At 37.7% G+C, this 16,435-nt stretch overlaps 1 protein-coding gene across 7 annotated transcripts in view; it reads right to left on the bottom strand.

Moving 5' to 3' along the window:
• PTPRK (protein tyrosine phosphatase receptor type K) overlaps nucleotides 1–16,435 on the bottom strand; it is a 418,239-nt gene that overhangs the window by 12,264 nt on the left and 389,540 nt on the right. For 3 of the 7 annotated variants that reach the window (XM_074819158.1, XM_074819152.1, XM_074819153.1), the window contains 10 exons: nucleotides 15,474–15,509; nucleotides 11,114–11,298; nucleotides 9,264–9,351; nucleotides 8,381–8,457; nucleotides 8,169–8,186; nucleotides 5,836–5,872; nucleotides 4,013–4,110; nucleotides 3,174–3,290; nucleotides 2,280–2,434; nucleotides 1,064–1,199 (listed from right to left, as the gene is read on the bottom strand). In XM_074819158.1, the coding sequence (XP_074675259.1) occupies nucleotides 1,064–1,199; nucleotides 2,280–2,434; nucleotides 3,174–3,290; nucleotides 4,013–4,110; nucleotides 5,836–5,872; nucleotides 8,169–8,186; nucleotides 8,381–8,457; nucleotides 9,264–9,351; nucleotides 11,114–11,298; nucleotides 15,474–15,509 (947 nt within the window). The remainder of the gene's footprint in view (nucleotides 1–1,063; nucleotides 1,200–2,279; nucleotides 2,435–3,173; nucleotides 3,291–4,012; nucleotides 4,111–5,835; nucleotides 5,873–8,168; nucleotides 8,187–8,380; nucleotides 8,458–9,263; nucleotides 9,352–11,113; nucleotides 11,299–15,473; nucleotides 15,510–16,435) is intronic. The other 4 variants (XM_074819157.1, XM_074819156.1, XM_074819154.1 and 1 more) reach the window with 3 other exon arrangements.

The raw sequence follows: 16,435 nt of genomic DNA, 5'->3' as shown, positions 1-16,435 counted from the left end.
CAGCACAAACTTTAACATGTGCCTGTAACAAGAGCACACGTCCAGGGACCATGGTCATATTCTGGCTCTACAGCCTGTGCTGCTTTACCCACATAGCTATGGAGCTATTGCCATCACTGTTGTCCAGATGACCATCACGAGAACTTGCTGCAATTACAGCTTTATTTTGCTGTGTATGTATGAACCTCTGCGAGAAGATGAGAGGCAAGAGGCAAAAGGGAGAGCAAGAGAGAAAGAAACAGCAGTAGGCGTGTTAATTCACATGCAAGAGCAGATTAAACTGGGATGGTTGAAGCAGTCACACTGAAACACTCCACCCCACGCAATTCCAAAAGGTTTTTGGAAAAGGTAGTAGGGGTACTTGATTGGAAACATTTATTTGTTCAACTGCCACAGGCTGCAGCATAGAATAAAGACTGCACCAAATTACATTGATATACCTGGCTGCCAACTGCAGAGATTTTCACGTGGTCACAGGTGAAATAACTTCTCAGGTAGATGTCCACATGGAGGACAGGAGAGAGAAGTGGCAAACCATTTCAGGTAACCTGTCTTAATATAAATCAGTAACCTATGTTTCTGTGGAAGCTCAATGATACTCAGGCAGCAGCAGAATGGGAGCTGTTACAGCTTCATCATGAAGGCAATGGTTTTAGTGTGGACTTGGCAATGAGGTTAATAAAGCAAATAAAAACAGAGTTGAAAAGGGAGAGTGAAATGGAAATGAAGTTCCACAGGTAAGTCAAATTACGGATAAAGTGACTGGAGATAGTCTGAAACCAGTGGCACCCTGTTGAAATTCTAACTTTGGGCTCCTGGAATTGCTGATACCAGAGCTGGGGGAGACATGCCAGACAGGTGGGCACTTATTTGTGTGAAGGCTGAAAGAGCTGGCAGGTTTGTTGCACCATGCTCGTGCTGGGTGCTGTTTGCATTGGGCAATGCTCTCCAATGGAGAAAATCCATCAAGAGGGCCACTGCCTGCTCTTTTCAGAGTAACAGTGAAATTCTGACCTAGCACGTTTCAGAAGGCATCAGGTGCTTTGAAGGTAAACTGCCATACCTCTGTCTGTACCATGTTGATGCGACGGGACCGTAAGGCTTTGACACAGTTGTAGATATCCACAACACCTTCTCTTTCTGCCATATCTAACATGATATCAATCACAATATAACAACCTGTCCGTCCAGCACCAGCACTAAAGAGAATCAGTAAATACTGTTAGGAATAGCCCCACGAAAACACCTACAAACTGTAAACCCATTACTGAGAGCATTTTTAAAAGTCATTAAGTTCTTTCATCACAACCACTACCTAAAGTTTATCTTCTCTCCTTCTCTTCGTAACGTCCTTTAAATCTTTTGATGTACCCAAAACAGCCTTTTTTCATCAGATTTGATCCACTAAGTAACAGCAAAAAAACCCCAACTTGATTCCTCCTTTTATCACCCAGATCAATACTTAAAGTAAAGAAGAAAAGTTAAACTAAAATCTGGAGGATAATTAAGTTCATGCACTTCAAAATATGACAGATCTTGTTTTTATTTAGTAAGACTAAGGATGATTTTAAAATGATATATTACAATAAGAAACTCAAGTGTATGTTTTACCAGTCAAGCTCTAAGCTGATCTAGGCAGCACGCATTTAACTATCCAGAAGAATCCCTCTTGATTTATTTTGGTTTTATATAAAGCTATGACACTTTTTGCACAGGGAATTCTTAAAATCTGTAAAGGCTGAGTAACTTTATCTACAGAATGCAATTAAACATTTGACGGTGCTGAAAGAAAATTCTATTTGTCAAAGGACTGTGTTCCAAAAACACAAACCTTGCAAAACTTGCACAGGAAAACCAACATTCTGTATTTGTTGCCATTAACTTCATTCCATCTTCTTCTTCTACTTGTTTACTTTGATTTAAATTAATAATCTGTTCAGACATTATATGCAACACCAAGATATCAACGCAGCTGTATCTACACTTATTCTTGAATGCTGTCACAAAATTGTTGTAGGCTACCTAAAATGATAGCCTGAAGTAGCATTCGATTTAGCTGGTGCAGCTAAATCTCTGGCTATTCTATTTAGGAAAAGTGTACTAGAATCCAGTTATTTCCAAACATCGCTGTAGACAGCCAAATCCTACCACAGTGTGAATTAGGCAATTCAAAAAGGGAACAACAAAAACAAAACACTGATGGATGCTTCACAAGAGACTGCTGTAAATAATCACATACACAGTTGTGGAAAAAATCAATCTACCTCTTCTGTACACACCTGCAATGGACAACAATAGGCCCTGCACTAGGTGGGTTAGATAATTTGACTCTCCGTATAAAGGAAAGCAGGCCTGTGGCATTGTAAGGAACTCCATGATCTGGCCAGCCAGTGAAATGAAACTGTTTAACCTCACGGATTTCATTGTAGCCCCTCTGTAAAGGAAAAAAAAAAAAAGGGTTTATGAAATTCAAAGTATTTAATAGCTGGATATTCTCTAACTCAAATAATGATAACACAGACTGATACATCTACATGCTGTTTTTACTGTTTCACCAATTATTTATAGCAAAGACCATACAAAGCTTGAAGATGTCACTGGTGGGTTTTTTTTTATTTTGAAGTTTGTAATTTTTACTTTTGCCATTAAGTACGTTAGTTTTGCCTCATTAGGGGTTTTTTTTATAGACTTGGATGCAATCTGCATCGATTTTCAGAAGTTTTGCTAATTAAGACAGTAGCCTGCTACATATACAGGCAAGTATAATGATTTATCAGAAGACCACAACTGTATCACATATATTGCATTCACAGAGTTTGTTCTTTGATTAACTGAGATTGACTCAGTGGCATTCAGGGCAGAGTGAATGGAGATGAATGACAGGCATGACTCATAACTGGTACTTGAGCTCAGCTCAGAAGTGTGGCTACAGAGAAGAGGTGACTGTCACAGAGGGGAGGGTAGCAGCCAACATTTCTGGGGAAATTTGAAATCCCACAATGAGATGCATGCTTGGATAGTACTGATGCAATGCATTACTCCCATGGTGAGGTAGGGCTGCCTACACTGTGGACCTGCTAACCAGACAGAGGAACAGGCACAAGCACAGCCTCCTCCACACTCCTTGCTGCCAGGGAACAGTATTTTGCTGAGCCCTTTCAAAATGTGCTCACCCTTCCCAGAGTGAAGGTCCTGACGACGTACTCCGCAAGGGGCTCCATCTCTACACAAGTCACTTTAAAGTCCCCATAAACTTCTGTGTCATCCGGCCAGTACTTGTAACACTTGACCTAAGTACAAAATGGGAATGCATTTTACACCAAAGGAAAATAAAAGCTTGAGGATATGTTACTGAATGTACTGCATTACACCACATTTATTTCCAAAATGACCATGCACTCTTGTGGCTTGTCATGGCTAATGGCTGTTCTGTCAAGTTAAGCACCAGCTATGAGGAGTTTCCACTGCTTTACACAGCTGTACTTAGATGCCAAATTCATTTCTAAATGAGCATTTATATCTTTTTTTAGTGCTGAGCTATGGAATACATTTCCACTTATGTTAAACTGGGATGCATTTCATATCAGTAATCAAACTGTTGCAAGTAATCCCAGATACTTTACATCACTCCCTGAGGGATGTGTTACTGCTAAACTGTAAATAATTTGCTGATTTCTAGCCACTGATATAGAAGCACATTTGCTCACTAGTCCACTTTCTCTGCTCATTTGAGTGACAACATACAAATCTATTTTTCTGAAATATGAATTTGGGATTCAGACAATTTTTCACTACTCATGAAAGCAACACAGCTTCAGCCTTCTTCAGAAATTAGCTTTGGTTTTACACAATACCATAACCGCGACAATGTCTGGACTCTCCCCCTTCCCCTCCTCTCAGGATGCAGGGTTGTCCTTCACAAGACTCTTCTACATCCTGCTGATAGCGTATCTTCTCAGCAGGTTTTTCTTTAGGCTTGTAGCATTAAAAGAAAAACAAACCAAAAACTTACTCTCCCAACTTCCACTAAATTTGTGACCATCACAACGCAAGCTGATTGCTCCTGCCATATCATTCTCCAAAAGTCATACACAGTCTCATGAACTGGACCTGTAAGAAAAAACTCCGGGTAATACTCTGCAAAAAAATAAGTCAAAGCGAATGCTAAAAATAAAATCCTGTGCTTTCAGAGCTGATACACAAAGATGATCGTGCTCAAACATGAAAGCTTCACGAAACCACATCATCATACCATCATGTCAGTTTCCAGACTGTATTGTTATTTCTAACCAACACTGAATCTTCTCAGTTTAACTGAATTACCACTTGAAAGAAATTAATAGCAGGTGTTTCATGTAGCAAAATGTCAGAAGTTGCTTGAAAACTACAAGGACACAGCAATATGTGACTACATCTATAGTTACATTTCTAGTTTGCTTTACATGCGTTAAATATAATGTGTTAGTGTGAGTTTCTTCAGATTTTCAACTGAGAAGATGCCCACGCTGGAGTGGAGTATTCGCCAGGAGGGGCGGTGGTACACAGCCTGTGCACTTAGCATCCAACTCCCAGCAAAGTACGCAAGCAGGAGTAGGTGCTGAGCCATAAACTTCCCACTGAAAGGTATTTAAACTAACTTAACTACTTTTCTGTGAAGCAAATGAGGAGCACTTGTTTAAGCTTTGCTTCCTGCTCTGCTGCAGAGACAAGACACATCCAGTTGAGTGACAGAGGCTTTTACCCTGTTACAATCATCTCAGAAACAGCTCCCTGACCACAGTCCAGCAGTAGTATAAATATTACTGTATATAACACACTTCTGAAGATTCAACCATATTCCTTCATATGCTAGATCAAAGGATGTATACTAAAGCAGTAATAAATTTTGTCCTTTACACACTATTATATGCAATGATTTACACAGTAAAACAGAAATAAAACACAAATGTAGACTTAATTGTCATAGAGAGACCTGTTTAGACAGCACTACAGCATTTACACAAAAATTAAAAAAATGTCAACAGAAATTTGAGCATCCTGCTTTAAAACGAGCCTTTGGTTTGTCTTTCCTGGGTGCAGCCACAATCAACCGAGAGCACAAATAACAGGATATTTACAGCCAGGTATCTGATTATATTCACAGATCAAATAATGACACATCTAAATCTAATTATTTTTTACTTTAATTCATAGCTTCTGATATTTCAGTGCAATCTTAGACTAATCTATCTGGTTTTCCTCATTGTGAGGAGTTTTATCAGAAATACAAAATGAGTAATTTCCATAGAAATTCTTCTTTTTCCTCTAACTCCCCTTTTTATTAGCAGGTTGTTATATGACAAAGATTTCCCTCACTTCTTCCTACAAAGAGGCTTTGTCCTTCTCTGGTTTTACTTCACCCAGATTTTCTGAGATAGCATTTAATTTATCATTACTATCTTCACTGTCTGCATCCTGGACTAAATCCTAGACAGTAAAATAACACATGAGGAAAGAAAAATGCCTCAAGGCAGGTTGAAACTGTTCTCTTCTCTGTCCACATGCCTCTTTTCTCTATTCATCTTCATAATTGGAAATCATGGTAGTAGCTTCTGACTTTATCAGCTGAATTTGTCACTGAAAGAGTTGCTCAATAGCTAATTAACATGATAAATTAGTGCGATTTTTGCATTTATTCACATTCTACCTGAACATGCTATGTTAGTTTACCATAACACAAGACAACAACTCACAATATTGGATATGCTTTATTTTCACCTACTTCCATTTTACCAAAACACTGTTGGACACTACAGAGAATACCTGTTCATTTGATTAATGCTGGCGGATTCTTACCTTGGGTTGCAATGTAGTGACTTGGTCTCTGATATCCCTAAAACAGTAATATAAGTTGGTCTGAGTACCATATTACTAACAGAGAGGGGAAAATAAAAGCATGAAGGTACTACAGAATTCTTATCTCTAGACAACATTTTCCGAACAAACCAATATTTAAGAGCAGCATGAAGCTCAAAACCTAAAAAAACGGTTAATACTGAAAAGGTTCCAACGACAACAGATAAAATGGAATAAAGAACATCTGACTTGAACAGACATTGTAGTGTACTGGGAAGGAGTATTCTAGATGGGTGCCTTGGGCCTAAAAATTAGTCCTCTATTATCTCCCCAACCACATACATTGGGGCATTTATTTAAAATTTAGTAAAAATTTCTTTGCCACCAGATTATCTCAATGGTTGATCTGTGTTCACAACTTATCCAATATGAAAAAATACAGACCTTTTGTCTTCTAAATAGAGAATTATTGTAAGGCACAAAGAGGTATGTACCCGAGCCGTAACTAATGGGAACAGAGCTGGCCACTGTGGTGTGTGCACAGAATTAAGGCCCTACTGCAGTGGAAGCTTCTGCAAAATATTTTGCATTACTGCACAAAGTGTGCATCAATTATACTGTACATGATAAACACAAGTATATACACATACATACATACATATATATATATATATAGATAGATAGATAACGCTACACAACTAAGCTTTTCCAGTTAGCTGGGTCTATGCCAATGCTACTATACAGAATTAATGATCTGCATACAAAATACAAAGAGCTGCTGCTCTTGAGGAAATAATTCAGAATATTTTTTGACCAGTGCCAGCAACATTAGGTACAAAGAGGAAGGAAACTTTAGTATTGCTGTTGAGAAGACAATACAGAGTTTCACAATGTTCAAATGTTAAAGAAGTAACTCCACTTATTTTCTAGGTTACGGTTTTATTAGGCCACTTGCTTCAAGTATTGCATTACAGGGGAGCACGAGTCCTTGGATTCCTGGTATTCACAAGATGATACTAAAGTGAAGGATTTCAGTGTACCCAAGGACTTTATATCCTTTTCCACGGATTGTTTCATTATCCTGTTTAGAGTGAGAGCACCTTCCTCTGGGGCTTATGAGAAAACTTCTGAGTGTCTTACTTTTGGCTTTACAAAAGACCAAGATTGCATCAAATGACTAAAAAATTTCTCCCAGAGTCCTTAATATCAAGCCCAGATTCAAATTGTGAAAGTGGAACCCATGCTGCACTGTTTTACACTCAGTAATGCTTTCCAGAAGAAGGTAAAAGTGTCACTTTAAAATAGCAAAGTGTCAGTTTTAATTTGTAGCTTTCCTGCCTGGTTATAATGAGATTCAATTTTCTCCTAAATAAGAGAAACAACATCCTTAAGGAACTGGAACCTGGAGCTAAATTTTTATATCCTAGAAAGTCAAGAGGGTCTTAAATAACTTATCAACTAACAGTGGACAGAAGAAATTAGTAATGTGCAATTGTAAAGAAAAATAACCAAAGCCAAGTATTTTAAAAACACTTGTACTAGCTATTCCAGCATCTTTTGAACTACTTTGGAATTACTTTGAATATAACTTGTTTATTCCTAAGGTATTAATTGGATAAAAGTTATATTTTGTTAAATCAAAACACCTGGCAGAATTTGTTCAAATTTCCTGTTTTTATGTGGTTTTTAAAATATTATAATTTAATTTGTATTTTACTCAAAGTATGGAATTTGAAACTTTAGAGGTTTTCTGCAAAGTAAGGAAATTTCTATTACATTAAAATATTTTTATATAGATATATGTTTGTGTATATACTTTGTAATATCTAAATTAGCACCTTAGGACAAATGTCAGCTAAATATTGTTTAGCTAAATAGTTGTTAAAAACAAACAAAACAAACAAAACACCCCCCACAAAAGGCCATCATCCCTCCCTTTTTGCCAAACATATATTATGACTACTTCACAGGTACATTTTCAGACAACTATCCAGCTTCTCACATATAAATGGGAAGGGGAAAAGAAACGCTAGTGGCCAAAATCATCAAAAAAAAAGTGAACAGCAAATTCTCTTTAACAGACAGGTTCACCTGAGTTATCTAACAATATCTAATAATATTCAGAGCTATGCTAAAAAGCTAAATTATCTTTTCAAAAACAGGTACAAAAAATATTAACACAAAGAAAATTTTTTAAAGGGACAGATGAGATAAATTAGATGAGGCATGCATAGTTATTGACTGATAAAAATAGAAGAGGAAAGTAATTAATAACAATATCTATATTAAATATTTACAATAGGATGCTGTTATTCACATATAGTGGTACTTACATCCCTGTACAGCCAAATCTACAGCCCAAACCAAAGTCAGATGTGAAAGAAAGCACAACAATGTCAGTGAGTACTAGGACGCAGAACAAGGAAAGTGTACATTTTGTTCTTAATAAAAGAAAGCTTTCAATAATTTTGTAGGCATAACATGCAATCGTTTCACATAGAGAAGCTGTCAAATTGAGAGGGAGAAAGCTGTGCAGTTCACTCACATCTATGTAGTTGGCATTAATGTAATCTGAAGATGGATCATCTTCAACAGGTTGCAAAATCACCCTGGAGTGGTCATCTGTAAAAACCAAGTGGTTACGGTGCCTTTTTGAAGTGTGATTTTTTTAAGCAAGCTATTATGGTAAGTCATCTAGAAAAACAAAATCAGCTGGCATATGTGGCTCACAATTTACAATCCTTGAATTGTAAGTGTTTACACAGAATTACAAAGAACCATTTTGTATGAGGTCTCCAATTACTTCAAAAACATTCACTAAACTTCATTAAGTGTAGCTGAAAGGTATCACCCTGTTACATGTGGTTAAAAAGACCCAAAGAAACCAGGTTACTTGCTCAAAGCTCCTTTCAACATCAGCTCCACTGATGGTTATCTAGAAAACCAAATCCCGATTACTATTTCCTTAATTCCAAGCCCCACCTGATTCAGTTCATATTCAGACATTAAAATAAATATGGAAGTCACAACATAGGGGTTAGCAATGCACTTGGGATTCAATGAAGAGGTAACTCTACCGTTCGGGGACTTCTCTGGTAGCTTCATTCCTGCGTGTTCAGTTGCATTTGTAAAACAATAACAAATTGTGAATTACCAGAATTAATGTCCAAATGAGTGCTAGCTTGTCGCTGTTATATGCTTACCACAGCTTGCACAACAGAGATGCAAATGTGAAATTCAGCCTGAGTTATAGAAGGAAGAAAGTTGAACTGTGAAGGACAAAAAAAATGCTGGAAAAGGCACTGTCCTCCTTCTCTGCTTGGGGTATTAAGCAGCTACACCACCGGAGACTTGTAAAGAAAGAGAGAACATGGCACGAGTAACACATGACTACAGCTATTGCTCAAACCAAGCACACCGATACTCACATGCTATAATGTTTCCATAGCGGTTCTTTGTTCTGTTTTGATCCTTCTTAGCGACATCCCAAGAAGCTGACTGCCCCTCAAAGAAACTCTATAAATAAAAATGTTCCGAAAGAAAACATTCTGACCATTAATTTATCTCCAAAAATAACAGTTTAAAAGAACTGCCCTACCATAAAGTAAGCTCAGCTTTGCTCATCTGCTCTGGTCACCCAGGCGGTACCATGGTACAGAAATATATCTAGAGAAGAAGGGGGGCTCTCTCCCTCTGACTGCTACAGGTCAATGGGCAAGTCACTGAGGGACTCCAGAGGGGTTTCAAATCCTGGAATTGCTGGAAGGCTAAACTTGTTCAGACATCCTTGCTATGGAGGAAAAACAATAAGCTGAGAAAGCACGGGGCGACCGATCACCCGTCTAACAAGTCACCATAATATATAGCCTGTTTGCTACAGCATTATATTATTTTCTTCATAATGCTTAGTAAAATGGCTTTTCTTGTACAGAGCCATCAGGAAGCCTCCTCTGCCAATGTTCATTGTTCATGTTGTTTTTCCTCATATTCCTCCCTCTAGCCACTAACAAAATTATTCTACATTTTTGAACGCTTCTTAAGAGTTTGATCTCTCAGTAGTGATAGAAGCAACTTTTATTCCTCCTCGGCTTTTTCTTCATTGCCCGTAGATATTTTACAGCTGTTGCAGGTCTATGCTATTCTTTCCTTCCAGGTGTTCTCTTATCCTGATCTGGGCAAGTTACCTCCAGGAAGTACACAGTAGCCATGGAAGCAAAACTTTAATGCACACTCAGACGCCCAAGCCAAGGCAAAGATGTCGTGTATGGTAATAGAAGAAGTATCAAGTAGCAAAACACCTGATGTGGCATCAGGGACCACCCTCCTCCCCAGCAGTGGTTGACACTTGGGCTTAGCCCTGAAGTTTGGCAGAGCATAACAAAGTGTATTTAAGTAAAAGAGAGGAAAAGAGAATAATATTCTTTTAAAAACCACACATTTATTTATTCCAGTTCTTAAGTTACAGTAGAGACAGCTGCAGAAAGGAGAAAAGGTTGAAAACTGAGTCAGAAGAGATTATTTACTCAGAGAAAACTCATTTTAAATCCAGCTGTATTGCGACCGACCTTGGCAGTACCATTCCCATCTTTACTGTGTGCCCTGCCTGATACTCTAATCCCAAAGAATCACAACAGATTCAGAGATCAGAACCAAAATGAATCTCTACTCATCTTCTAACTCCAGTGCTGGGAATTTTTTGCTTCCATTTTGACATTAGAAGCTGCAAGTAGACATGCTCAGGCAGGTCTAATTAGAACTTCAACCCTCAGCACACATCTCTGCTGCTTCTCAGCTGCAGTTTAGTCCCAGTATTGCCCTACCAAGGTGCTATAATAAATGATGTGAGTGCTTCCAGACAGTGCTTCTTGCAAAACCAGCCAGGTTAAAGCTTTACTTTAACCTAATCCAGGAGATCTGCACTGAAGATGGCTCAGAAAGCTCACATAACTGATTACAGCATTTCAACTAAAAAACAGCAATGAAAGGGTGGTAACTTCTTACAATATCTTGAAAAGATTCAGTAGGGCACGGCTTCTTATTCCATAAGGAACATACATAGTCTTTTTTCCAGGCACTTGTAAAGGCTCAGACCATTCGACTCCATTCACTATTTGACTTTTGGGTTACACACCTAGGAATCTTATGCCTGCTTATCTTTAGCTGTTTTTCACTTAAAACCATGACACTTAGTTGCATCTTTTTGCAATTCAATGCAAACAAAAGGCTGCCCCTTTCAAAGGGATTTTTCCTAGCAAAAACCCACCACTGAAGATCTCACCTCATACTCCTCTTTAAATCCATAGCTGTCAGAGGTCTTCATTAGGTTAATATGCTGCAGGAGATCAGCCACCCTGATAGCAGGGTGCAGCTGCCCAGTCTGGTATGGGGATTCTGTGCCTTCGCAGAGGTAACGAGGGACATCCAGGAGCCGGCTGGACTCTGCTGTCGCGCTGTGGTTTTCATCTGTATTCACAAGAAACCAATGCATTAGGTACCGCTGAGGCAACAGCACTTGCTGCTATACATATCAATATCTATTTTCAACCTCTTCCTTCGAAAACATGTCTAATTTCTGAGAACACAAAGTACTTGCTCTTCAGCACATAAATACTGTGAAGTACATAAAGGAATTTAACTGCAAACACATACAAAAGTTTGCAATCCTTCATCCCGCAGTAAAGATGTCTGAAGGGCATTTTATTTGAAGCTACAAAACTTTATGACGTTAATGTACTTGGGAACTCCAGCCTCCATCACCCAAAGTAACTTTTTTAATGGCTAATATGTATCAACAGCAATACTACACCTTAAACAATAAATTAGAATAACTCTGTAGTGGTATCAGCACATCATTTGTCTAAAGCCAACAAAGAGTAAATTGAGATCCCAGTAAAAAAGAAGAGAAGCAATTATGCTACTGCTTCAGAACACCACCTCCATTTGGGAAGACGAATCAGCACTTCAGAGTGGTCATTTTAACTCAGGTCTTTTAGTAGAGAAATGAAACTGTTGAGTGTGCTGTTTCAGCTGCAGTTTTTGCTCTGTATAAACAAAGAAGTCTTGTCTAATGCCCTATACTATACCAATCCTTTTATCAAAACCAAATATCAAAGCCGCATGAAGCGTTCACATTTGTCAATCTCTTCTGTGAAATAGTTGGGTTTTTTTAACAATCAGCAGTTCAAATGAATTTAGAATGAAAGAAAAATTCTAATTAAAACCTTTTTGGAAATTAGCTACCAAAATGAGAAGTGGGTAGCCAACCCCTCCTACACTTTTTTGAAATCAGTTTATTTTCCATGCAAAGGGTCCAGATTAGGAAGTAAAATGCTTTAGAAAAAAAAAATGAGCACCCCAAGGCTTGGATTTTATACAATTCTGCCAAAATGCAAACCTTGTTAATGCCTTCTGAAATGAGATCTCCTGGTAAGAAACCTGATTCTTTGAACTGTCACACAAGTTGCTAATTTCAGTACATTTATGCCTCACTAAACTGCCTAATATTATGTGAGTGACATGCAGCAGTCACTTTTTATTGTAGTGTTACCCATATTAAATCATACACATTTCAAACCACCTCAGGATTTGCAGTTCTCCCCATTCCTCGCAGTATACTTACCAGTAATAGGCACTTTAACCCATTGAAGCAGCAAAAAACAATGAGTGAACAGAACATAAGAAATTTATTTCAAGACTATATTAGAAAATGACTAAAAGAAAATGACATTAAAAGTTGTTAAAGCTTCACAATAGGTAACAATGAAAGCCGTTTAAAAAATATAAGGGCTACATTATTATGCCATCAGTGTAATGATAGGGACTTGAGAAAAGCAAAATTGTCATACTAACTCAGTGCTAATGTACACAGAATGGAGAGTGGCATTAATAATCTATACATGAAGAAAAAGAAACCTAGTACAGCTACAAAGTAATAAGAGCTTCATATAAAATAACATGCTCTATAATTTAGAGCCCATAAAATTGTGCTCATCTCTAAATAAAACAGAGGAAAACTCTTTTGTGATGCTGAGCCAAGCAAGGGCTACGTGGAGATGGGAGTAAGCCAAATGATCTTGTTTCAAAGGAACAAGCTTAGGGGTACCCAACCCCTTCTACATGCCCAAAAGACTGTCTACTTCTCTGTGCTATTTCAGTCCATGCAATGAAAAATATTATGTCTTCCAACTAGCATTGCTTTGCCCAAAACACCATTATCAATAGATAGAAATGCAGACAGGAACTATTAAACTGTTCTTTAATTAATCCCTTGTCCTCCCTGTTCACAGCTGCCCCTGTCTGTGTCTGCCACTATGTAGTGGCAACACACTGACCTTTGGGATATGCTTCTAGCCTAAATGAGCTATTAGGAATACCCTGACAAGTATCACCAGATAGTATCTATGTAGTTTGTAAGTGCCTGAAATAAAGCTAGAAGGTACATGAAGATCTTAGAAGAATTTCAGGAAAAGACTCATTTTCTACAAGTCCATTGATGTAATTTTGGGAAGTATTCCGCATTACTGAGTCTACCCCTTTGCTCTTTCAGGCACTGGTGCTATTTCACCACCCCTCATGAACTTCTTAAACAACCTTGTTAAGTTTCCTTGGGCACAAAGTGGAAGGCTCCAGCATCTAACTGCTGTGATGGTTATAAACTAAGACACTACTGTAGTCAAGAGAATGGCATTTGCAACATTATCAAAAGGAAATGGCAAAATATGACTCAATAAATCTCCCACAGCATGAGTATACCCAGCTTGACAAAGACCAAATACTACTCACAAATAGTGATTTGCTGTCAGTCTTGGAGGACACTTTACATTAAGATCTGCAAGGGCTCCTCCCGAGTAAATTTTCTATGAACATTTTTACCCACAACTTGCATAATGGGATTGAAAATACCATGACAGCATGGGCAGAGGGCACTGAGTGGTAAGGCACCACAAGTTCTTCACAAGTACAGGATCAGATTTCAAAGTTATCTTGATTATTTGGGAGACAATGCAAAAATCAACAAGGTGAATTAAACAGTGAATACAACATACTGTGTGTAGGAAAGGGAAGTCAAATATGTAACTACAAAATGGAGTAACGGACTGGATAATGATAACTGGGATTTCAGCAGGTAACTCAATGTAAGGCAGCAACACGAGTGCAATAAAAAGGACAAAATACAGTTCAGGTAACAGGAACACTACAAGTAGGGCTACACTACAGATGGGGGTACCTATTCCACTCAGCTCAGCATTGAGACTTATTCTAAGAACTGTACCTGATTTAGGGCACCACAATTAAAAAATTCAACCTACAAGTTGGAAACTGTTCAGAGGAAAAGAATGGTAAGTTTAGAAAACATCAGCTACAAGACAACAGTGAAAGAATTGGGTTTCCCACGACTAGAAAAGAGCAGTTGAGGACATGTGAGCCTGTCAATGGGTATAAGACTGTTTTAAAAGGATAGGAGTGTGTCAGTTCTCCATATTTTCTATGAGTGTCTCAAGAGGAAATGGCTCAATCCACAGCAAATGATGATTTAGTTTAGATTAGTCTAGGTAGGAAAAACTAGGAGTGAGCAGTAATAATACTCAGTAGTAACACCCAGTTAGTAGTAACTAATACTCAGAAAATTGAGGTTTGGGTCCCAAATAATACCAATATGGATCTGAATTTTATTTAGGAGAAGTGAGGCACTGGAACATGCCACTGCAAGCAGAGAATGCTCTTTGCTACAAATTTTTAAAACACAATAGACAATCAATTGTCAGAAAGAGTCTATATTATATATATAATGTCCCATCTCAGAACAGAGGAGGGATTAAATTGCCTCCAGATTCCTTTAAGCTTTACTTCTAGGAACTGAGTTTTCAATTTCAGCTTATATTCATGTTCACTTCCTGATATTTGTCTTTTATCCTAATATAACCTCAGCAACTGATTAAAACTCAGTATTGCACACTGCGTTTATCAAACCAAGAACTCAGATACAAATTATATTTTTATCACTGTATTTAAAAAAAAAACCCTAAAACATGCATTCAGTGTTAGATGTGACATAGAAATAAGCAGCCTGGCCACTCCCAACCTCTGTTCTTTTTAAAGTAAGTACAAAGTTGGAAAACTTACTAGTTAAGGTCAATTGAAATATGTAATTAATATAGGTATGTAGGAATATTTGTACATAACCTACAAAGTTGTTTCTTTCTGGATATTACAGAATTTTTTCTCCTATTTTTCTTTTCATTCTTGTTAGTTAGAAAAGCTTTGGGTGCCAAGTAATGCTAATATGGATCTGAATTTTATTTTTACATATCTCTTAACAGAGTTCTAGTTTCACGCGTCAGTTCATTGGAACTCAGTTTGAATGCTCTGGGGAGAAAAGTTTCAGTATCTTCCATTTACCTATTTTCTGATTTACTCTTCAGTTAGCACTGACCAGGAATAACTTCTTAATGAGTACATAAAATAATTTTTATCCTAAAAGCAGTGTCAGTTTAATTCTGAATTGATAAACTGAGTGTAGAGTTACTTTCTGACAACAGCATAGCTATCTTTTACATGAAACAAGCTGTCTCAACATTCAACCATGCAAGGAGACAAAACTCATGCAGTAATGGATAATGAAGGACTAGGGTCCTCACCTAACACAGCTGTCGGCACAAGTGGATCATTGGGCACTGTAGGAAAACAAAGCTCATGAAGAAATATACTCCCCTCAATTTGTTCATTTTTAAGAATAAAGACAATATACTTCACAGTATAACGAAGAGATAACTAAACCCCATTAATTTTTCTTACAACAGAAAACCAGAATGAATACACAGTTCCAGAAAGCATCCTGAATAAAAAAGGAATGAAAAGGCAGTGATTTTGGACTTCAGAAATGTAATGATAAAGGCAAAGAAATTCTTACTGAAATGAAATAAAGAAGACATTACATGCAATTTAGTTTTTGAAAGGGCTCCTCCTTTGCTATTGTTCTTTTGCTTCTCAATATAGAACCAACTCCGTTCCTTTTAAATCCATCCTCTCATGTAATACTTGAATAGTTCATCTCAAAATAAAATGCTATTTCTTTAAAGTCTTCCAGGTAATTTAGAAAAATTATATGCATATTTACAGTTAATAGCTTTTTTAATGTGCAAAGCCAAAGATACTGCTCTTAGTGAGTATAGGAAAATCACAGACACACAGATGCAAATCTTTGAATAAAATTCATGGAATTTTATCATTCGTTACTACAACTAGAACCATGTGGAGACAAATGCGCTGTTTCGGACAGAAATGGCGGAATCCAGAATTTGGTTTTGTTCCAATCTGGAACAAAAATTTAAAATATCAACAGCTCTGTGACAAAATTGAGCTCCACTCCTCAAGCAATCTTCCTGAAATTTTGCCGCACAGCAGGAAACCCCAAGCTTGAAAGGTTCTTTGTCTCAGCACAGATGATGGTCAGGAGAACTGAATCCTCCAACACCCAAAAAATCACATACCTAGGACGCTGGAAAACAGTGATGCCAAATCTCTCTGTCAGCCAACCAGGACAGCTGAGGTGGCTGGGGCTCATGGGCTCTTGGCATCATGTCAGTCCATCTGCAAGGCT

Source organism: Strix aluco, chromosome 3, assembly GCF_031877795.1.
Source record: "Strix aluco isolate bStrAlu1 chromosome 3, bStrAlu1.hap1, whole genome shotgun sequence".
In the NCBI taxonomy this organism is placed as follows: domain Eukaryota; kingdom Metazoa; phylum Chordata; class Aves; order Strigiformes; family Strigidae; genus Strix; species Strix aluco.
This window is presented reverse-complemented; position numbering and strand designations above follow the sequence as displayed.